The 24,594-nt window shown below is 36.0% G+C and overlaps 1 protein-coding gene across 2 annotated transcripts in view; it reads right to left on the minus strand.

The window, feature by feature from the left end:
- Window positions 1-24,594, minus strand: part of LOC127415840 (5'-nucleotidase domain-containing protein 1-like) — an 83,122-nt gene that overhangs the window by 18,995 nt on the left and 39,533 nt on the right. For both annotated transcript variants that reach the window (XM_051654830.1, XM_051654829.1), the window contains exons 7-9: window positions 5,543-5,717; window positions 3,819-3,916; window positions 292-413 (exon numbers count right to left, since the gene is read on the minus strand). In XM_051654830.1, the coding sequence (XP_051510790.1) occupies window positions 292-413; window positions 3,819-3,916; window positions 5,543-5,717 (395 nt within the window). The remainder of the gene's footprint in view (window positions 1-291; window positions 414-3,818; window positions 3,917-5,542; window positions 5,718-24,594) is intronic.

Consider the following 24,594-nt stretch of genomic DNA (forward strand, 5'->3'; position numbering starts at 1 on the left):
TATCTGTAGGAGAGATGTTGTGTCCTGAGTTTGTGTTCTGACACACACTGTGAACATGTTTTAACCCTCTCTAACACATCTGTGGCTGGGTAAGATCTGAACGCCCTGGAGCATTGCAGATAGAATTCACAATGCAACAACCATAAAGCCCGAGGCCCCTTCCCATACAAACACACAAGACTGTTACTGCTATACCTTTGAAACGCTGCATTACACCTTAAAACTACAGTACAGGGCACACAACAGGATTGTTGCTTAGAATTTAGACGCAATAAAACAGTTCAGCCTTACCTTGGGCTCTGATTTGTTGGTCAAGTTCTTCAGTAGTTCATGTAGATGAGGCCAGTTGCCCTGAGAATACCAACCAGGTTTTTCCAGTGATGGCAAACCCTCACTATCCTCAACATCATCCACTACAGAGAAAGAAATGAGAGAGAGGGTAACATTTTAAGTTTGATTAAATAAACCGAATCTATGCATATCTATGCATTACTCTATACCAGGGGTTTTCGAAGTATAAGACAGAGCGCCTCCCCTCTGACAAAACTTACAAGATCCCCCACTTGCCAATTTTATTACAGATTAATTAAGTAATAATAACTGGGATATACTGAATGTAAAAAAAATAAAAAAATAAAAAAACATTTCACTAAAATACAGCAGAACACTGCACTCTGGCCATTTCAAGTTTTATTATAATGATTTCTTACAATTTGATTTAAGCCATGTATTATGTCACAGTTCTCTTTGAATCCATGAATAAATTGTATTCATTTATTTTTAGTTTTTACTTGAATTTATCATCATTTTGTATGCAAAACATACAGTAAGGCTCTGTCCATTCAGTACAGTACAACGGGGCTAAAGGCTCTCAGGCTAAAAGGCACATTAGATTTTATTTTCTCCCAAAACACTAAATAGTAACAAAAACTACCACAGCACATACCTTAACACCTGTTTGACACTATGAACTGCAAAATTCTCCTGATCCATGAGATCATTGCATGTAATTTCTAAAGTCTGATTTTGAGGTAATTTGATCTAATATTCAATAATCTTTAAAATGTCGCAAATTTATGTAGCTAATGAAAATCCCAGAAATGATCACATTTATTTTTGAGACAAAATACTTATTTTTCATTTTCAGTTTTTTCAAGGTGATTAAATACAAAGTTTTTCAATAACTATCCAATAAGTGAAAGGATATTATTTGGGGTAAAAAGCCCCCCTGTTGCAGGGGCTAAAGGCCCCTAAAAAACACATTGTTTTTATTAAGTGGGGCGAATTGATTTCTTATGAAAAATGTTAAAAGTGGGCTCACATTGACTGATCCAATCTCAATGGAAATTCATTTGTTTATAGAATACTTGAGATGTTCTGCAATGCCAAATGTGTTTGAAATGAAAAGGACATGGTTAACCCTTTTCTGAAGTGGTTATTTTGAGTAAGCATTATCTTAATTTGTTGCTCAAAAATGCATCTTGCTGTCTCAAAATTATTTGCATTAGTTGACAAATTTTGCATTATAACTATTGCCCCTATATCTACACGATATCACTTGGAACCCCCTGGGGGCCTTTTACCCCTCACCACCTTTTTTAAAAAAAAAACTGAATTTTAATCAAAACAACCTTCTGTTATTATTTATTTTCACACAAATTATGTTGCTTTATCATTATTCAATAAAAAGATTTTTTTTTTTTCAATCTTCATATATTTTGTGACCAGAAAAAAATCGAATTTCCCTTAAGGTGGGCCTTTAGTCCCGTTGTACCCTACTATGAACACTAATAGGCGCAACAAATTCAGTGGCCAAGAAATGAATTGAACAACAGCATTTATAGTTGTTTTGAGGAGGAGACAGGGTGGGGAATGTTACGCTGAATGGGATTTTTGTGCAGGAGTTTGTGTACTTATGGTTTTAAATTTGAAAACTTGTGTATACGCAAAATCTGCCATTTACGCATATGTAAACTTTTGGAATGAAATGTTCATAATGTTCTATGAATGAGTCTAGAAGCAATGGTTGTCTTGATTCCTGCAGCACTCCTTTCCGGAAAAACAACAACATATTCTTCTTTGCACATGCAGCAATACCAGCTGCAAAAATGGTTACCCAGCCTCAGATTGTCTAAAAAAAAAAAAAAAAAGGAATCATATGCTATACTTTTTTGTGAATTTTGGCATGCCACTGGAGGAAATAGAATGTTCTTTCCATATATAACTTGTTAATTTGTTCAGTTTCTTTCTTTGAAAGCAATTAAAAGTCTGTAACCATCATTCTTTTGGTTGGTTTATGTTTCGGACATACAATGTCTCCATTTAAAGCATAACTTGTCCAGCAACAACACAAGGATCAAATTAAATTTCAAACAACTCTTAAATGTCATGAAATGTGTTAAACTGTAGTTTACTGAAGTATTAGGTCAATGTTTTAATAACAGCAATACAGTGCTACTCATGAAAAGTGGACAAAAAAATTCACATCCAGCTGCATTCTTACTTGAATATACGGCACATTTAAATTTAGCCTCTACTCTGAATTCAGTGTGAACATATAGAAAGACTGGTAAATGATTCAAAAACAATAAATAGACAGAAATACTCAAACCAGCCTGTCTGGCACCAAAAATCATTCACGCGATTATCTAATCAGCCAATCGTGTGCCAGCAGTGCATAAAATCATTCAGATACGGGTCAGGAGCTTCATTTAAAGTTCACATCAACCATCAGAATGGGGACATTTTTTTATCTCAGTGATTTGGAGCATGGCATGATTGTTGGTGCCAGATGGGCTGGTTTGAGTATTTCTGTAACTGCTGATCTCCTGGGATTTTCACACACAACAGTCTCTAGAATTTACTCCGAATGGTGCCAAAAACAAAAAAAGCATCTAGTGAGGATCAGTTCTGTTGACGGAAATGCCTTGTTGATGAGAGAGGTCAACAGAGAATGGCCAGACTGGTTCGAACTGACAAAGTCTACAGTAACTCAGATAACCACTCTGTACAATTGTGGTGAGAAGAATATAATCTCAGAATGCTATTCTGAGATGCGGGTTGGCACTGTTTTGGTGGCACGAGGGGACCTACACAATATTAGGCAGGTGGTTTTACTGATGTGGCTGATCAGTGTATACACTGTATAATATATAATATATACAGCTCTGGAAAAAATTAAGAGACCACTCCTAATGTTCAGTTTCTCTGTGTATTTGAGTAAAATGAATTTTTTGTTTTATTCTATAAACTACTGACAACATTTCTACCAAATTCCAAATAAAAATATTGTCATTTAGAGGATTTATTTGCAGAAAATGACAACTGGTCAAAATAACAAAAAAGATGCCACGTTTTCAGACCTCAAATAATGCAAAGAAAACAAGTTCATATTCATTTTTAATAAACACAATACTAATGTTTTAAACTTCGGAAGAGTTCAGAAATAATGCTGTTGGGTGGCTTTACGCCACTCCAGGCTCAAAAATTCAAGCAGGAATTCAACAGACACTGGAATGGAATGGCTGCCATACATGTAGAGATGCTGATTTAAGAAACATTTGGAGTGGTCTCTTAATTTTCCAGAGCTGTATATTAGCAATATGAACAAATACAACACTTATAATAATAATTAATAATTTACAAGCATCCACTGTATGAAAACATATCTGTGTAAAAGTAAGGTTTGTCAGCACAGTTGTTATAGCATATTAGTATTATTATACAGAATATTAAATATAACATGTTAGAGTAAGACTGCACCTTGCAACAGTTACTCTCTGTGTGTGTGTGTGTGCGCGCGCATGTGTGCTACTCACCTAGTGTTCTGAAAGGTCTTTGCTGTGGAACAAGAGAGAAGAATCCAGGCTTCAGAGCATTAGTGATAATGATGTCAAACAACTCCTCAAAGTCCATCCTGCAAAAATCAGATTGAATACATTTGTGATAAGCTCCATCGAAATGAGTTGCAAGTCGCAATAGATAATTTTGATAAAACTGTGAAATCTGGTCAAAAACAATTTTTGACTGTTTTTTTTTTTTTATTGCTTTTCATAAAACAAAGTCCCAGCTTTCAAATTATGTCACCGTTGTCGTGAAATTCAAACTATTATTTATTTTTTAAAGCATGTCAAATCGCTTCAGCTGCTGTCAATAAACCCGAGTGTTGCATATAGCATCTCTCCTCCGATCAGCACTCGTCATAAACCTCATGTCCATAGTTAGTTTGCTTGAAAAAATTACAGTAACTCTAGAGAAGAGAACATAGCTAAAATTTAAAATACCATCACTGTCAGAAATGCGACAACTGATGCAGCGTGGATAAAACTCACTTTAATTTATTAATTAATTTAATTGATTAATTTAGCATGTGGATGTGCAATCTCCTTATGGATGTGCAAACTCTTTCAATAGCTCCAAGGAGTGTGTTTGTGCTGTATGTGTGCAGATGCATGCCTAATTGTAAATACAAGGATATGTTCTAAGTATGCTTTGTTAGCCCGCATTGATGTTATGTAGATAGGAGATATTAATATTATATATTAATATGCACCTGTGTACACTGAGCATGCTAGAGCAGTGTCCCTGCATTATATTATTTTTACTTAAATTATTTGTCTAAATAATTTAACTTATGCCTGAATAAATATTATATACATGGGAAATGTGGTTCTTTTAGGACTTGTATATAGGCTCCATTAAAATTGGAGAGAATGTAAGTATTATTAATCATATTGATCAACTGATACACAAATCATGGCTAGTATTAACAGTGATTGTATCGGCCTTCCAGGATAGGCTGTGGATTTTTGCACACATTTCACTTCCACAAGTCGATGTTGCTTTAAAAATTACAATTACTTATAGAAACACAAAAAAATTTAACCAAAAATATTTCTAAATTCAAATTACACTTCAAACTAAATGAAAATATACTCAAAATAATGAAGTGGTCAAAAAATCGTATGTTATTACCTCTCCAAATCCAAAATAGTACATAGAAATAAGCCTAACATTCAACCAGAAAAAAGTTACTGCACAAAAGAATGTAAGTCCATATTTCTTTTCTTCCAATTCATTGCATATAGCCCATTTAGACTAACAACTTCTTATGAATGTGCTGTGGTTCTATCACTGATGCTTAACATGCAATATATAATAGGACACAGACGGTGCAATAACCGTAGAAGAACCTCCTAATTAAATTGCACTTGACCCAGCCCATAAGCGCTTTGCGCACAAACTTTTTCCAAACCCACTTGTGCCTAGACTTAGCGCACGCTTGAATGAAAATATCCAAACTTCACGGCCTAGCCCACTGAGATGGCACGTATGATGCATCTCAAAGCACTGTGTTTAGAGCTCTTAAAATAGGGCCCCAAATCTGACTTACAGTATGCTGCAAAATAAGACTTCAACTAGTTCCTTAAAGTGGGCAAAAAAAACTATTAATCACTTTGATAAATCTGTTCTTAGATGATATCTTTCTATTCTCATTATAAACATGACTGTGTGTATATCTGTGCATGTATGTAAAACTCACCCAAGTATGTGCTCACACACTAGTCTGCAGTAATCGGAGTGTGAGCTGGTAACGAGCAGCAAGATTTTACCGCTGGTTTTCATGCTCCTCAACCATCTCTTCACTGCATCTGAGCAGGGCTGAAGGTAACAGCCGGGATTACGCTTCACACTTGGGAAATACGTCCCTGCATCCTCTAAAAATACAACACAAACACACATACACAAATGCATCAAAAATCATTCAACAAATTCTCCTTTGATGGCCATTCAAAAGTAGCAGAGTATTCTCATGAAAAAAATAAAATAAAACACATAACCTACAGTAACATAACATAGCAACATATGAAAGGCCAATATTTGAAAAATATTATAGCAGATGTTTTACCAGTGCCTGTTTGGAGCTTAAACAAAAAGAGCATGTTTTAATTGCAGTTTTTACACTTTTAGGGACGTCAACCTACAGTACCTAAGAATTAAGCTTGGATAGGTTAAATATTTTAACAATAAAGAACGACACACTTCAGCTTTAACGTGCCTTTCAGTCTGACCTAACCCAGCTCATATGGATTACATCAATCACACACATGTACCTCATGCTCAAAGAGTTTTCCACAGCTCACAACTCTAGAACAAACATACTCACATACAGTTTTATCTGATCTTGAGCATCACACTGGACCATGTTCAGCATTTAACATTACGCAAACACATTGAACTTATAAACTATCTTACTAAACATTCAGATCTAAACAAATCTGTCCAAGAAAATGTCCAATGTTTTACTTGGAGGCTGAAAAATTCTCTGAAAGCTGCTGCATGAGACAGTCAGCTCCAATTAGAATTTACAAACAAAATAAACCCATTTATTCATTCCATTTATACAAACCAAAGAGCAGTGAAAGGAGACAGTCACTGGAGTGTATAAGTGGCTGAGTCATTAGTAAAAGTATCAGTATATACAGGGTGTCGAGCATACTAAAACATGAAGTGTTTGCCTGGAGTGAAGGAATGTGCTCCATGTGTGAGAAGTACCGTGCCTTTATTTTATGTACAGGAGAAAAGAAGACTTATGAAAACAAGCATATTCACCAGCCTTCAGTTTATACTGGCAAATACTGCCGCGCGCGCACACACACACTCATCTCAGAGCCTCAACTCATCTCACACATTCATATGCGGCAACGTTTTGGAGCTTACCTCATTTAGACTTCAACATACTGTAGGTAAACATAGGCCTCTTCTGAGAAGAGTTTTAAAGTGTGAGTTTGTGTATGTGTGTGTATATATATTTATAAGTTATATATACAGTTGTGCACAAAAGTTTGCATACCCTGGCAGAAATTGCGAAATTTTGGGATTGATTTTGAAAATATGACTGATCATGCAGTTTTTATTTAAGGATAGTGATCATATGAAGCCATTTATTATCACATAGTTGTTTAGCTCCTTTATAAATCATAATGATAACAGAAATCACCCAAATGGCCCTGATCAAAAGTTTACATACCCTTGAATGTTTGGCCTTGTTACAGACACACAAGGTGACACACACAGGTTTAAATGGCAATTAAAGGTTAATTTCCCACACCTGTGGCTTTTTAAATTGCAATTAGTGTCTGTGTATAAATAGTCAATCAGTTTGTTAGCTCTCACGTGGATGCACTGAGCAGGCTAGATACTGAGCCATGAGGAGCAGAAAAGAACTGTCAAAAGACCTGCGTAACAAGGTAATGGAACTTTATAAAGATGGAAAAGGATATAAAAAGATATCCAAAGCCTTGAAAATGCCAGTCAGTACTGTTCAATCACTTATTAAGAACTGGAACATTCAGGGATCTCTTGATACCAAGCCAAGATCAGGTAGACCAAGAAAGATTTCAGCCACAACTGCCAGAGGAATTGTTCGGGATACAAAGAAAAACCCACAGGTAACCTCAGGAGAAATACAGGCTGCTCTGGAAAAAGACGGTGTGGTTGTTTCAAAGAGCACAATACGACGATACTTGAACAAAAATGAGCTGCATGGTCGAGTTGCCAGAATGAAGCCTTTACTGTGCTAATGCCACAAAAAAGCCCGGTTACAATATGCCCGACAACACCTTGACAAGCCTCACAGCTTCTGGCACACTGTAATTTGGAGTGACGAGACAAAAATAGAGCTTTATGGTCACAACCATAAGCGCTATGTTTGGAGAGGGGTCAACAAGGCCTATAGTGAAAAGAATACCATCCCCACTGTGAAGCATGGTGGTGGCTCACTGATGTTTTGGGGGTGGGTGAGCTCTAAAGGCACGGGGAGCCTTGTGAAAATTGATGACAAGATGAATGCAGCATGTTATCAGAAAATACTGGCAGACAATTTGCATTCTTCTGCACGAAAGCTGCGCATGGGACGCTCTTGGACTTTCCAGCACGACAATGACCCTAAGCACAAGGCCAAGTTGACCCTCCAGTGGTTACAGCAGAAAAAGGTGAAGGTTCTGGAGTGGCCATCACAGTCTCCTGACCTTAATATCATCGAGCCACTCTGGGGAGATCTCAAACGTGCGGTTCATGCAAGATGACCACAGACTTTGCATGACCTGGAGGCATTTTGCCAAGACGAATAGGCAGCTATACCACCTGCAAGAATTTGGGGCCTTATAGACAACTTTTTGTTTATAATTTTCAAGAAGTAAGAGGAATCATAAAAATTGCATTTAGATTTTTATTTATTGGAGTTCTCTGTAAATGCGCATGGATGTAGGCATGTGTTTGTGGGGGTCGGTAAATGCATGTGTGGATATCTTGTGCATTCTGGAGTTTGTTGAGGACGCACTTTAATACATTTCAATAAAACACATTTTACATTCAAAAAAATATTTTATTTAACAGACACTTTTATCCAAAGCACAAGCTTTTGTACTGCTATAACCCATTAAATAGTTAAGTTAATTCAATTACATTAGTGTGTTTAAAATACAGTTCCACAATAGATTTTCAATGATTTACCTCAAGAAATAAAGGTTTTGTTTGTTTTCATTTACATCATTCTTCAAATTTACACCCATTCAGACTGCAAATTTGCACCAAATAAAAAGGAGAGATTCGAGCATCAACATCCAAAACAAACAAAAGTTTGAGAGTGGAGTCATCTAACAAGATTTATATTACAGTACTGCCCCCATGAGGTGAACATCCCATTTCAGTCCAATACTTGCTTAAAAGCTTAAACATTTCATTTGTTTTTGAAAAAGAAGTCTTCAGAGTCTTTTTTTTTATTTCATGACAAAATTTCACACCTTTTCATCACTATCTATAAATGGGGACCCCCACTGAGATTATTTATATGTCTTATCACCAAAGCTTGGCTATTAAATAGCAAAACAAGACAAGCTTCTATTGTTGCATCGGTCTATTTTAATTTAGTTAAAAGTAACGTAATGAAATAAATGTGAAAAAGTCTTGACACTGACTGAACATTGTTGTATTTTTATGAATTCTCAGCTGCTTGCATATTTCAAAAGTTAATTTTGATACTCCAAACGTTCTAAATTCATTTCACTCAGCCCTTCACCACTGCAAAACATGTAAAAAATAAAAATAAAAAATCCTGGCCCCCTCCAAAACTTTTTCCATTCATCACAACTGGAGTTTGGAAGCAACTTTGAGTAATCATAATCACAATCCAGTTTACACCTAAATTTTGTTCTGTCCATTTTTAATCACCCAAAATGGATGTTTTCAGGTGTAAACAGGGTCTAGCAATAAACAACATTTGTGCCTTTTTTTTTGGGATATCTGTGCCAATATTTCTGCACTCATGTGTGGAGTCAGTTGGCTAATCTGCACATGTATTTTTACATGTGGGATTTTCAAACTGGGGAAAACTGGGACCTACAGGGGGCCACAAGGGGATAGAGGGTTCATGAAAAATATCAGTGAAAAAAAGTGCAAAAATTAAAATAAATAAATAAATAACAATATAATACAATATAAAAAAATAAAAAAATAATTAAATACTAAAATAGTTAACATTTACCTAATTTGACATACAGTGTCATTCTGCTTTCTGAAGACAGGTCGGAAATCATTACATTAATTGTGATTATTCTATTAACAGCCCTAACTGTAAGAAATAAAAACATACTGTATCTGCATATAGTTTGTGAAAAATAGATCTTACATTAATAGCGCTGAAAATAGGGGGCCTGGGTAGCTCAGCGAGTACTGACGCTGACTACCACCCCTGGAGTCGTGAGTTCGAATCCAGGGTGTGCTGAATGACTCCAGCCAGGTCTCCTAAGCAACCAAATTGGCCCGGTTGCTAAGGAGGGTAGAGTCACATGGGGTAACCTCCTCGTGGTCGTGATGAGTGGTTCTCGCTCTCAGTGGGGCACGTGGTAAATTGTGCGTGGTCACGGAGAATAGCATGAGCCTCCACATGCTGCGAGTCTCCGCGGTGTCATGCACAGAGAGCCACTTGATAAGATGCGCGGATTGACTCTCTCAGAAGCGGAGGCAACTGAGACTTGTCCTCCGCCACCCGGATTGAGGTGAGTAACCGCGCCACCACGAGGACCAAGCAATTAGTGGGAATTGGGCATTCCAAATTGGGGAGAAAAGGGGATTAAAAAAAAAAAAAAAAAAAAAAAAGAATAGTGCCGAAAACACATGTTGTCAACTAAATACAAAGTAAATATTTTCCAGATAATATTTTTATAATTTCTTTTGGCTTATGTGCAATAGTAATAAAAAATGACAAATATTAATTTTGCGTTTTGCAAATAATTTAATTTAGTAACATGTTGTCTTTATAAAATCATGCTCACTATTTTTATCACACATTATAAATTATACTCATAAATAGTCTCTATAACTGCCTATATACAGGTGCATCTCAATAAATTAGAATGTCGTGAAAAAGTTCATTTATTTCAGTAATTCAACTCAAATTGTGAAACTCGTGTATTAAATAAATTCAATGCACACAGACTGAAGTAGTTTAAGTCTTTGGTTCTTTTAATTGTGATGATTTTGGCTCACATTTAACAAAAACCCACCAATTCACTATCTCAAAAAATTAGAATATGGTGACATGCCAATCAGCTAATCAACTCAAAACACCTGCAAAGGTTTCCTGAGCCTTCAAAATGGTCTCTCAGTTTGGTTCACTAGGCTACACAATCATGGGGAAGACTGCTGATCTGACAGTTGTCCAGAAGACAATCATTGACACCCTTCACAAGGAGGGTAAGCCACAAACATTCATTGCCAAAGAAGCTGGCTGTTCACAGAGTGCTGTATCCAAGCATGTTAACAGAAAGTTGAGTGGAAGGAAAAAGTGTGGAAGAAAAAGATGCACAACCAACCGAGAGAACCGCAGCCTTATGATTGTCAAGCAAAATCGATTCAAGAATTTGGGTGAACTTCACAAGAAATGGACTGAGGCTGGGGTCAAGGCATCAAGAGCCACCACACACAGACATGTCAAGGAATTTGGCTACAGTTGTCGTATTCCTCTTGTTAAGCCACTCCTGAACCACAGACAACGTCAGAGGCGTCTTACCTGGGCTAAGGAGAAGAAGAACTGGACTGTTGCCCAGTGTTCCAAAGTCCTCTTTTCAGATGAGAGCAAGTTTTGTATTTCATTTAGAAACCAAGGTCCTAGAGTCTGGAGGAAGGGTGGAGAAGCTCATAGCCCAAGTTGCTTGAAGTCCAGTGTTAAGTTTCCACAGTCTGTGATGATTTGGGGTGCAATGTCATCTGCTGGTGTTGGTCCATTGTGTTTTTTGAAAAGCAAAGTCACTGCACCCGTTTACCAAGAAATTTTGGAGCACTTCATGCTTCCTTCTGCTGACCAGCTTTTTAAAGATGCTGATTTCATTTTCCAGCAGGATTTGGCACCTGCCCACACTGCCAAAAGCACCAAAAGTTGGTTAAATGACCATGGTGTTGGTGTGCTTGACTGGCCAGTAAAATCACCAGACCTGAACCCCATAGAGAATCTATGGGGTATTGTCAAGAGGAAAATGAGAAACAAGAGACCAAAAAATGTAGATGAGCTGAAGGCCACTGTCAAAGAAACCTGGGCTTCCATACCACCTCAGCAGTGCCACAAACTGATCACCTCCATGCCACGCCGAATTGAGGCAGTAATTAAAGCAAAAGGAGCCCCTACCAAGTATTGAGTACATATACAGTAAATGAACATACTTTCCAGAAGGCCAACAATTCACTAAAAATGTTTTTTTATTGGTCTTATGATGTATTCTAATTTTTTGAGATAGTGAATTGGTGGGTTTTTGTTAAATGTGAGCCAAAATCATCACAATTAAAAGAACCAAAGACTTAAACTACTTCAGTCTGTGTGCACTGAATTTATTTAATACACGAGTTTCACAATTTGAGTTGAATTACTGAAATAAATGAACTTTTCCACGACATTCTAATTTATTGAGATGCACCTGTATATCAGGAAGGTGTCCCTCGCGAGGAGATCATATTTGGAGTTCCTTGCAGGGTTGTGCCAAATTCTGAATTTCAGAATTAATTCTCTTTCAATTTTCAATTGGCCACGCCCCAAAGAAAGCTGAATTGGAATTTGAATTGGAATGATAGGAATTGTAATATACTGAACTGCAATTAAAAAAAAATTCTACAGTCACACTACACAATTTAATTAGTCCACATTTTGTGACAAATAATTACATTATTATAATTTTTTTAAACCAAGTATGACTATTTAGTCCCTAATTGGTACAATTACTCTTTTTGTTTTTACTTCTAGACATAACATTTCTCACAAAAACAAAACTAAAATGAACATAGCCATCAAAAGATTTTGTTTTTGCTGAACAACACCAGAAATTGTCCACCATGTTGTTTTCAGATAACTTCATAAAAATAGATTCAAAATTGGAATCTATTGATTGTTTAATAGATTGAGCAAACTACAGCATTCCTGGAATTTTTACATAAAGTGAAAACATTTAAATATAGTGAAATAAATGAATATACACAATTCAATAGGTGGCTTTTTAAACATTATTACATTTTATTATATTTATTATTGATTATTAATACTGTAAAAAGTGATGTGTTTTTAGAACATAAAGAAATTAAGTTTGCATTGCTTTAAATTGAATTAATCTGGAGAATTTTAAATAAATCAATTTAAAATGCCAACTTGCCATGACTTTTACATATTAGCTGTACATATTACATATAAATTTTACATATTTAACAAATACATATTTAAATTAAGCAACTTTAAAAAGATTTCTTAAACTCTGTCAACTTAGTCCTATGACAACTGCTACCTTTATATACAGGATTATTAAACAGTTTAATATTCTGAGCATCTTCTGTACATTCCTATAAACATACAGTATATTTCATGGAGAGCGATGTGCTTTTAAACCAATAAGAAGTTTCTGGAAATAACCCTATTTGTTACAGTATGCATGTGATAATATGATAACATATTTCATGTTAAACTGAAAAATCAAATGTATTATTAAAAAATAAACTTGAAAACATGCATATGAATTTCTTTGAATTTCATTAAATTTTAATTGTACTTAAAAAAAAAAAAATGTCACTGAAATTGCAATTCTACATCCTTTGTCAACTCAAATGCAATCCAAATTCAGGAACTGAACTGGAATTGAATTGGTATTCTTCATTCAATTCTAAATGGTGCACAACCCTGTTTCCTTGGCAACAACATTTGAAAACCCCTACTGTAGATAATTTCATATCGTTATGCTCAGTGCTCAAAGCATACTAGATTCTGTATTCTTCTCAAATTGGGGGTTGGGGGTTGTGGCCCCCCAGAGCATTTAGCCATCCGACCGGAGCATTGTGTGTTTCCCCCTGAGCGTTATGTCTTCCAGAGTCACACACAGTCACTTTTAAGCAACAGCAGAGAGCGCTCTTGTATGAGTAGAAGCACACTCACTCCTGCACTCTACCAACTGATACACGCTACTGCATCCACCTACAAGACAGACCATATAAAACACACACATGCACAACTACTGAATTTACCTAAAGTCACATAGGAAGTTGCACACAAACATGTGCACAAATACACACACAACACTTACAACCGATATTTGATCTAAAGCAACAAAATACAACATACACAGAGTCTTATTGCCATTAAACTGCTGCAAACTGTTCCACACAATTTGACAAAGATCATATCTGGGCCAAAACTATTTTGTTTGTTGTGTAAAAGGGAAAGTGGAACACTTTAAAAGTATTAAATATTCCACACAGACAGGGGTGAGAAAGAGGCGAAATATGAGCAAAATGTGTGAGGAAATGTGTTTATTTGTTTACTTCTGTTTTTTAACTGCACACATACACTCCATACACACAAACAAACAAACAAACAAACAAACAAACAAACACAAAGCCCCAGTGGGACAGCTGGCGTGACGCCTTCTGGGTGGACCATGATTTTATCCAGCACTCAGAAACTTTGAATGTCAAACAAACAAAAACAACAATCACTTGTAGTCCTTTTAGGACTGAGCAAAGTCTGTGACTACCCGCATACACAATCTTGCATGTTTTTAGCTGTAAAACAGTTTCTGCTGCTAACAGCTCTAAAATTTTAATGTTCACTTCGAGAAATTACACAAGTAGTAATGTAGTGCACTGGGCTTTAAAGGGCGAACATGGTGCTCTTACATAGAATTCAGTAAAGTATTTGTATTTTCTGTACTTATGCTGACATAAAGGCACTTAAGTGATATTCAAATAAAGTTTCCACAAGTTTTTTTTGTTGTTGGACTACATTCTTATCAGCGTTGGGCAAGCTTCTCAAAAAATTTAGCTAGCTAAGCTATCAACTACTCAACAAAAACAACATAAGTGGACCCACTTTATATTAAGTGGCCTTAACTACTATGTACTTAACCATTTGATACAATGTACTTATTATGTACATACATGTTCCTGCATTGTTATTACATTTAAAGTACTTGCATTTAATTACATTTGTAGTTACACTGTTAACTTTACCCCTAACCCTAACCCCACCCTTACCCCAAAACCTAACTCTAACCCCTAATTCTAACCCTAACCCTACCCTTACACTTAAACCTACACATACCTTAACCTCAGTAGTAGCAAATGTGGGAATTTTGCAGAACAACATGTAGTTACACAGTAAATACATAGTCTTGTATGTATTTAATGTTAGTACATAGTAGTTAAGGCCATCTAATATAAAGTGTGACCAAATAAGTTAAGCCAAGCTAAAAGCTACACCTCAGAGAGAGTATAAAGACACACTACAAGCTACATGCCAAAAGTAGCTTGCTAGATTTAAGCAACTTCATTTTTTTCCCCCAACCAGATACACAGGGCGTACTGTCATAGACAAAGCATCTAAAAGACTAATCATATGATGTTTATCTAAGCCATGGTACAGTATAGTCCAATACACTATGGTGCAATTTGAAATGTATGTGCATGTACAAAAACATGTAAATTGATATTTATACATGCCACCTATGCAGATCCATGTGGTCAAAATGAAAAATCACTGTTTTTAAATTTTATTTTTCATATTAATACTACTACCTCTACAAGCCCATGTTAACTTGAACATAATTTCCTTTGTACATTCCTGTATAAAAACCTCATAGATATACTATTCATCTTATCCTGTAATTCTGTGTCTAGCTGTTGTAATTATTTATGTACTAGATGCTTCTGATCAGAGGCCAAATTCTGTGCGTGTGTGTGAGCACATCTGGGCAATAACAATGTGATATCTGATGGTATCAGATGGTAATACTGTGGTACTTTGAGATACAATTACCATATTTATGTACTATTCTGTATTTACATGGTGCTTCAAAGTACTTCAAAGAATACCATGGTACTATCATGGTAATTTGATATATGATTACCATATTCACATACTGTACAACTGAGTTTAAATGGTGTTTCAAGGAAATTCAAAGAATACCATGGTACCACTATGGTACATTACTAGCATATATGATTAACTTATTCATATACCATTGTCTTAACATGGCGCCCCCAGGTAATGGTACATGTCCAAAAAACATGGTAATGTCACGGTACTTTTTTGATGTGTTTTCGAGTAGGCTACTAAATGTTTTGATACTCTTTTGGTGGTGTTTTTACCTGTAGTGCTGTTCACAAGCTGCACACGTGTTGAACTTAATAAAGACCTTTTAGTTTCTTTAGTTAGATCTACAATCACTGGCAAATGATAGGACACATTTTCAGGTTTCGTTTCCATTGACTGTAGATCCACTGCAACCAGCGTTATCTTTATTTTCAGTATTTTATAATATTCCTAGAGCATTTTGGCAAGTGAGAGTGCGCACCATATGATTCAGCAATGAGCGCGTGAGCTTTCTGAGTCATTCAGACTGAATTGCGAACCAATTCAGACTGCTTTGCTGTCACGTGTGACCAATTCATTGTAAAGAACTGACTCAGATGAGTGATTCATTTGTGAGTCTGACATCTTTAGTTCTGATTCAAAACTCATGATAGTAAACACCAGGTGCAGCATGATGTAGCGGTGTAGCTTTTTTCGAAGCTATGCCGCTACCTAATCAAAAATATAGCTTCACTACTGAAAAGCTACTTGATTTAAAACTAGCGAAGCTACCACCTCGCTACTCAGAAATGTAGTTAAGCTAATAGCTTTGCTATTTGTAGTGAAACTACTGCCCATCACTGATTCTTATGGTCAATAAATAATAACGAATGCATAAATGTTTTGTTTTACTGCATGACAACTGCCTTGGTAAAGGATTAATTCTTATTTCAATCTGTTCAGGACCTTCTTTTCAAGACCCGTTTCACTATTTCTGTAGTAGGGGTTGTATGAAACTACAGGGATATCTTCACGTCAGTCTTAAGTCAGTTAGTTCACCCAAAAATGAAAATTCTCTCATCATTTACTCAGGCTCATGCCATACCAGATGTGTATGAATTTAGTTCTTCAGCAGAACACATTTGAAGAAAAATATCTTGGCTCAGTAGGTCCTTACAATGCAAGTGGATGGTGATTAGGCCTTTGAAGCTCCAAATCACAGACAGTCAGCATAAACGTCATCCATACGACTCCAGCGATTAAATGAATGTATCCTAATGCAAAACTATCGCTTTTGGTGCGAAAAAGATCAATATTCAAGTACTTCTTAACTATAAATCATCGCGTCTGATCAGCAGCAGTATGCGCGTTCATGAGAGGACTGAGTTCACGTGGTCTCTAGTGTGATATATTCGCGTTGGCATGTTACGGACGTAATCTTACGTTTTTCGCTCGGTTGAGACATCCAGGATAAGCACACAAACGCACCATTGTGAAAAACATTCAGATACAAATACAGATCTAAACCAAAACCAACAAAGCTTCTGTACAGTGTTCCTCCTACTCACTTGTAAACAGTGCTGCTCTTCCGGTAGTGTCGCACCTGCGTCAGTTCTCGCGTGAACATGCCAACACGATTACATCACAGGTGCATACTGCTAATGACTGGAAGCGATGCTTTATAGTTAAAAAGTACTTAAATATTGATCTTTTTTGCACCAAAGTGATCGTATCGCTTTAGAAGACATTAATTTAACCACTGGAGTCATATGGATGACATTTATGCTGACTGTCTGTTCTTTTTGGAGCTTTAAAGATCTGATCCCCATCCACTTGCATTTTATGGACCTACTGAGCTGAGATATTTTTCTATTTTCTTCAAATGTGTTCTGCTAAAGAAAGTCATACACACCTGGGATGGCATGAGGGTGAGTAAATGATGAGAGAATTTTTAGAAAGCCAGGCTTAATGACATGCTTTGGTATTTCTGAATAACCAGAGCATCATTTCAGACGCTATGCGATGATATTCTCTGAGCGAATTATGTATTCACATGACTTGAGGCAAAATCACAAGACTTTTTTTTGATGCACATCTATTTTCCTGAATATGAATTCTAAATTACAATTAAGTGTTATATAATGTGTGTTTGTGCAAGATAAATGTAAATGGGGAGACTTACTAGTGTTTAATGTTTTGTTGATTTATTTAGAAGAGTTTCTGTTACATTGGAGTTTTGGAGGGTTGCCATAATATTGAATAGTGGAGCTTTAGTTTAGGTTGAGGACAGGTACAAGTTAAGAATGTTTTATATTGCTTTACTCATTGAGCAATTGCTATGCTAATCAATGCATAGTGTTTCCAATAATCATGCATTCAGCATGCTAGCATCCTCTGTACTAGCCAGTTTACTAGCAAGTAACAGAAAGAGATTAATTTACTGTATGTTAGTTTAACATGTCTACTTTAGTAGACTACTTTAGTTTAATTTAAAGTTAAGTGCCATTTAAAGTTGAGTGTCAGCTTACTCAATATTTCAAGTTAAGAGCAATTAACATGCATGTGTAGTACAAAATCAAAATCTGAAAGTTCTACTAACTTTAACTTGGAGTTTAACTTAAAAATATTGATGGAACTGATTGCCTTAATTTTTTTTAGTTCTGCTAGTATATTAGGGTTTACAGTGAAAGAGTTTCTCTTTAAAGATGTTCACACTTGAGTTAAAAGAACCAAACTCTTATATTTTTCAGTTGATCAGTTGAAGAGAGAATTAAAAACAACCAAAACTGAATTATCACACAGCCATATTTTTGGACTCATTGTGAAGGGATGCCCTGTTTAATTTAAAATGTAAAAATGTTCACTTGATCAGGCCTATAACCAGGTTTTGAAATGAACACCGGTCAACCCGCCAAATGAGTGTAAAAATCAGCAGTGGCGGGTAACTCCGTCAGTCTTACTAGCCACTTTGGCAGGTGATGTTTTCAGGGTTTTTCCTGCATTGAAAACTTTGTGAATGTCAGGCAACTCTGGCCGCTGGCAAATTTTATTGCATTCATCTTGTGTTTTATAAGCGCTTATTAAGCACTAAATATGCCTCTCATAACTTATACATGCATCTGTGCGAATGAAGCGTGCTTTCGTGCGAACCGTGGCACATCAGCATGCTGCAGAAATAAGATTGCCAGATTTCAAGAAGAAATGCAGAAGAAAGAAAGTCATACTCATCTGGGATGGTACGAGGGTGAGTAAATGATGAGACAATTTTCATTTTTGGGTGAACTATCCCTTTAAGTCATTAGGCTTGTCCTGTTAAGCTAATATCATTCAGTTTCAAATAAAATGTCCAAATAAATTCATGCAGTTACAGTTTTCAGTCCCCTTTATCAGTTTTTGTGGGGCGGGGGATTTTGGCTAGTGAAAAAGCTGACCGGTTAGTGACCTTGTAACACTACTAGCCACAGTGGCCGGTGGGCCAAAAAGTTCATTTCAAACCCTGCCAATAACCATTGGCCTCACCAGGAAAATCCCTAGAATAGAAACCTAAATGAATATAAAGCATAGCTTTTAAACTTTGCTTAACACTTTTGTCTATATTTGTTAAAATAGAAAACTGCAACAAAGTGGAGGTGCATTCCACCCACTACTGTTTTAAAAAGTGTAATGTGTCATGCAAGTTGCCTGAATGCACAATGTCTAAACTCTCAACGACAAAACATTAGTATTTTGTGTCATTCTTAAACTGCTTTATAAGGTGGTAACCAATGTTGGGTGTAACGCATTACAAAGTATGCCAGTATGCCAAAATATTTCTATTTTTCCTTGAAAATGTGAAGGGATTACTCTTCATTTTTTAGTAATTTAATTACAGTTACTTATGATGTACTTGCGTTATATACTGTATAAACTTTCAAAAATTCTATATAAAATAATATTAAATTAAAAATCGAAATTTACCATCCAATGATAACATTTGTTTTATAATTCAATGTGGCCCCTTTAAATGCATTGGCAATATTCCTGCGTGCGTGAGCTAGCGCCACTATGTTGAGAAATCACTCAATAGACAGATGTCGGAAGATACGAGTGGCTACTTTTCTAAATGGAAATATCACCATTACTACGAGTTTATGACAAGACAAATGCAGATCCGAAGCACAAGTACCTAGTAAAGCATTTGGCACGGCAATATGTAGACATGTTTCTTAAACGTAGTCTACATTTAAGAAATCGCAGGGCTGTTCACACCAAACATGTTTTTGCGCATGTCTGCACTGTGTCGCAATTGATTTCTGATGTAATCGCGCTAGACGGACGTCTTTGACTGCTTCAGTGCATCTTACTGTTTCTTTCGAGTCTCGCGCAGGACCGACGGATTTTAGCGTCAAGTTAAAAAGAGCTTCAATATATTGAGACACCTGCATTCGGTTTCATTTGTTGCACTGCATCTAGCTTGTTTTTAGCACAGGTGTCACTAAGATTCGAAGTTCTGAAAAAGTTAATTGTCAAAGAAAACTTCATGTGCCTGTTGCACCATTACACATGGTTCCAGATTGTAAAGTTTCAGTCCAAATAAAGTTTCAGCATGCGACAAACGGTAAGCCAATATTACTGTTACGAATGTTGCCTACGATGCTTACATCAAATACAACCTTTTGCAACAAATGTACTTGCTTGGAGAAGAAATTATACAGAGAGTGATCGATTTTGAGTTACAGATTTTACTCTCCATTTAAGAACAGTTTAAGAACAGTTCAAGAATAATTTATTTGATGTTGTAGGATTTATTTGAAAGAATTAAAAGAAATGCATTTAATGTCTGTCATTTTATTGTCCATCTGGTCAAAGTTGATCTGGGTTTTAGAAAAGTAATTAGTAATGAGTAATTTAATTTTCAGTAATTAGTACAGTAATCTAATTACAATGTAGAAGATGTAATTTTTGGAGTAACTTACCCAACACTGGTGGTAACTCACTTTACTGCATTTTAGTGCTGTGTAAGGCTGGCCTGAGATGACCTGATCTGTGCCAAGCATCTGTGAGAGGCTTGAATTAGATCCCCAAACACTTAAAAAACTAAATGCAAGATGAAGAAATCTTTGCCACTCTATTCAGAGACACTCACACCACAGTTTATGGGAAGAGAGTACAGTTACCTCCTCATAAAGACACGAATCAAAGAGATACTGACCAGCGAACTTTAAAAAGTACACACGCCCAGGGAGACATGCTATTCATCTTGGACAAAATAAAGCTATTTGTATTTTACAGCAACCAAACTGTATTTACGCCAACTGGAAAAAGGCCATCAGCCAAAATCTTTACATCCTGTACAGACAGTGTTACCTGCTGCAAGATCGATTGTGTAATGTTTGTATGTGGATGCAGTGACCTTATTTGACTTTGCATCCCTTTCCTCTGTACACCTGTTTGAACTCTGGCAAAATAGTTTGAAGAAACCACCCCTCACCGTTTTTAGCAGCGAGGCCACTAATGAGTGCATGTGTCCCATGTGGCATTTTTCTGTGGTTGCTAAAAGACGAGGGGAAGTTAAAGTGCAATCCCTCAGGGCCATCATAAAACCCAGCTGAACCAAAACACTTTTGAAAACTCAAACTCTGAGAGACCATCACATGCCACTAGGACTGGGCGATCTAGCTAAAAAAAAAAAGATTCCATTATATTTTTTAGCCTTTTGATGATATTTGATACATATCTGGACATTTATGTATGTATGCTCTGTCATGGCTTAAAGGAGTGATGAACCATCAATTCAACCAAACAAATAAATTCAAAATGTTACATGCAAGAACTCAAATACAGTAAAAAATTAGTTAACAATAAGCAATTCATGTTTGAACACAGTTGTTCACTAAATGAACAAGGAAGAATGCTTATTTAATCATTTTCATTTATATGCGCCAACATCGCAAAGTAATAAACAGCACCTTTAGCTACATGGGGACTGCAAACAAATTGTTGAGTCAGTTTTGCGCCCTCACAGTCTGCGCCCTGTGCACCATCTCAATCTCTTTCAGCATTTAAGCACATGCAGTATATGAATTATAGCAATCAACAGTTAAAAATGTTCCTAGTTAAAATGCTAATTCTTGATTTCAGCAATGGAATTACTAGTGAAAATGCTGATTTTTGATATCAGTAATTACATTTTCACTAGTGAAAACATTCTAGATATCAAAAATGGAATTTCAACTAGTAAAAAACATAACTGACCCTTCGCTAAGCCTCGCCTTAAAAGAGCTTCTGACCAATCCTGTCTTAGCAGCTGTTGCCCTGCCGCCATTACTCTGACACGCATTTGCTATTTTCCAATGAGAGTCTGCGGGAATAGTGTGTGTTTGAGTACTTTTAAGTGGGATTTTATCAAAATCATCCAAAAAATGTAAAACACGTTGTTGCGGGGTCATTTGTAATATTGACATGAGTTACCCAGAGAGAATACACGCAGTGTTTTTCTTTCTTTTTTTAAATAATCTTTAAATAAATCTGGTGAAGAGCATGTTATGGAATAAACTGTGTTAGCCCTCATTCCCAAATGAACATGTAACATCTGCAACAACACCTACATTTGCTCCAAGGTAAATTAAAGCTAATAACTGAACATTAATTCATTTATGTATTGATTCAAGTCATAGTATAAACGACAGTAAATAAACAGTTCACAGCATCAAAATTTGTGTTTTATGAGAGGTTCACTCTGTTCACTTACGCTAATGTTATTTGATGTGTAATTGCTATTAAATGAAGTTTTTCTCTTTTCAAGTGACTGTAATAATCGTCTTGATTCTGATTCACATTCTCCACAGTTTTTAATCAAATTACTGTGTAATTTAACCATTTCTTTTACAAAAAAAGTCAGATAAATATGCATTACAATGGCACTCTTCATACCAGCCCATGTAAAATTATTATCCATTCCATTTATGAGAATATTTAGCAAAGAAACGCATCGTTCACGGCAATCTCCCATTAATTCCAATGGGGAGTTCTGTAGAGCTTGTCTGAGCGAGCAACCATAACCAAGGGGGGCGGAGCTTAGTGAAGGGTCAATTACTGATGTCTTTTACTAGTAGAATTTCACAATGTTCTGTCATTCACTCCTGTTCCCAACACCATTACAGATATTTACAATTAATTTCTTACTAGTTGAAATTGCAATTTCACATCAGCAATGTACTACTAACAAGTAAAAATGATACATTTTGATATAAATAATTACATTGTTACTAGAACAAATATCCATTTCAGATATAAACAATTGAATTACAATTAGTAAAAACGCATCATGATATCTTTTAATGTACTTCTGTAAATGTACTTCTGATCAATTTGGTATTTCAGAGCAAAACAATATGGCACCGATCACAGTGGAGTTCGTCTTTAAGAGAAATGGCAACAAATCTGGTAAGAAACCTCATTACGTTTTTATATTGAAACCTGTTAGAGTCAAAAGACTGGAGTCTCTAGTTTAATTCGATATGCCATTTTGAAAATTTGAGCGATTTATCACGAAACGACACACTGTTAAACACAATAATTACTTAAGAGGTCTACAGGCCCTTTTATCTAAGAAATCCAACATTCACTGTGCATTATCACATTGAGAATCAATGGATTTATCCAAAAACAGAACATTTTTGCTTTCAGAGGCTTATATGGAGTTAGGAGGAAACTATGGTACATTCCGAACTGTTCTGAGACCAATGCAGACAGACAGCACATTGGAGGTCACTAACTAAATAGGGAGCAAAGGAGCATCCTATAGCTTTCCTGTGCAGCCAAGTGCATTCACTCGTAATATCCGACCAAAAGTTCAGTTTCAGGCTGCAGGTGATGTTTGGACCACTCAACATGGTTGGCAGACAAGGAACAATGAAAATCAGTACTTAGAATCATAATTTATAATGCATAATTTTATTTTAACATGGTTGGCAGTGATTGGATGATGTTGTCCATTACTTGTATCAGAATTAATAATGCTAATTTCTGATTGGTAAAATGCTTCACCATTGGCTTTCACTTGTACATTGAGAACATTGAGATTTTGCTACCAAAGTAGCAAAAAATATTCTAACATAAGTCAAATCAAGTCAAATCATTTTTATTTGTAGCTTTTTATTTGTGATTTTCCCAATACACATTGTTCCAAAGCAGCTTTAGAGAAAATCAGCTGTAATGTCTGTAACGTCTTAAAAACATGAATAACCAAAGCTCCAGGAAACATAAACAATTTAAAGAAAAAAAAAAAAAAAAAATAGCTTGTTATTGTCACGGTCCAGTCACTTTGTCAGGTTAAGGTTCTGCCTGACGGGACCATGGCAGTATCGGCCTGCCTCTGTGTTTTGTGTTCCCCCTTTCGTGCACTCTCCAGTGATGTCATGGTCCTGTCAAACGGTCAGGTTGGGTTTTGTCTGACGAGGAACATGACATCATCGTCCCCTGTCTGTCTTGTGTTTCGTGTTCGTGCTGTGTTGGGCACGGGTCCAGCGGTGACAGGTATTATTTAAAATTTCACAACTTAGTCCAGCTGTCTCCATGTAAGGACATAATTTTTTAGGAAAATTATTTGCTATTTTGTTTTTACAAAAATTTTTTTTTTTTTTTTTTTGCATGTTTATTAGGGGGAACTAGTTATAAATCAAAAAGCGAAATAAAAAATGCACACAGCAGTCACACTCGGGTCTCAGGTGGTTAAAAAGCTTTCTTAGTGGATATCTATCATTTTAACTAGTGAAAATGTAATTATAAATATCAGAATTCAATCCTCCATTTGATTAAAAGTTAATTCAGCAACCTAGTCTCATAGAATTAACGTTACTATAACAGCATTTTTGCAAACGGACTTTTACGTGCCGTAAAAATGTGATTACCTTCTGCGGTAGCTCACCTGAAGAGTGTTGGATTCTGGACACTGAAGTATGCAGTTCGAGGCCAGTCAAGCAAGCTTACACATGAGACGATAGTGTCATTCAACCCCAATTCCAATTTTTTTTGTACAGTATGAAAAATGCTAATAAAAACAAAAAGGAGTGATTTGTAAATTATATTCACCCTTTGCTATATTGAAAGCACTACAACTAAACATTATATGATGTTTTACCTTGTGAATTTCATTGTTTGTTTGTTTTGTTTTTTTAATGTACAGTAATTTCAAATCAGATGATTGCAAAACACTCCAAAAAAGTTGGGACAGT

This window comes from Myxocyprinus asiaticus, chromosome 25 (genome assembly GCF_019703515.2).
Source record: "Myxocyprinus asiaticus isolate MX2 ecotype Aquarium Trade chromosome 25, UBuf_Myxa_2, whole genome shotgun sequence".
NCBI classification, from domain to species: Eukaryota; Metazoa; Chordata; class Actinopteri; order Cypriniformes; family Catostomidae; genus Myxocyprinus; species Myxocyprinus asiaticus.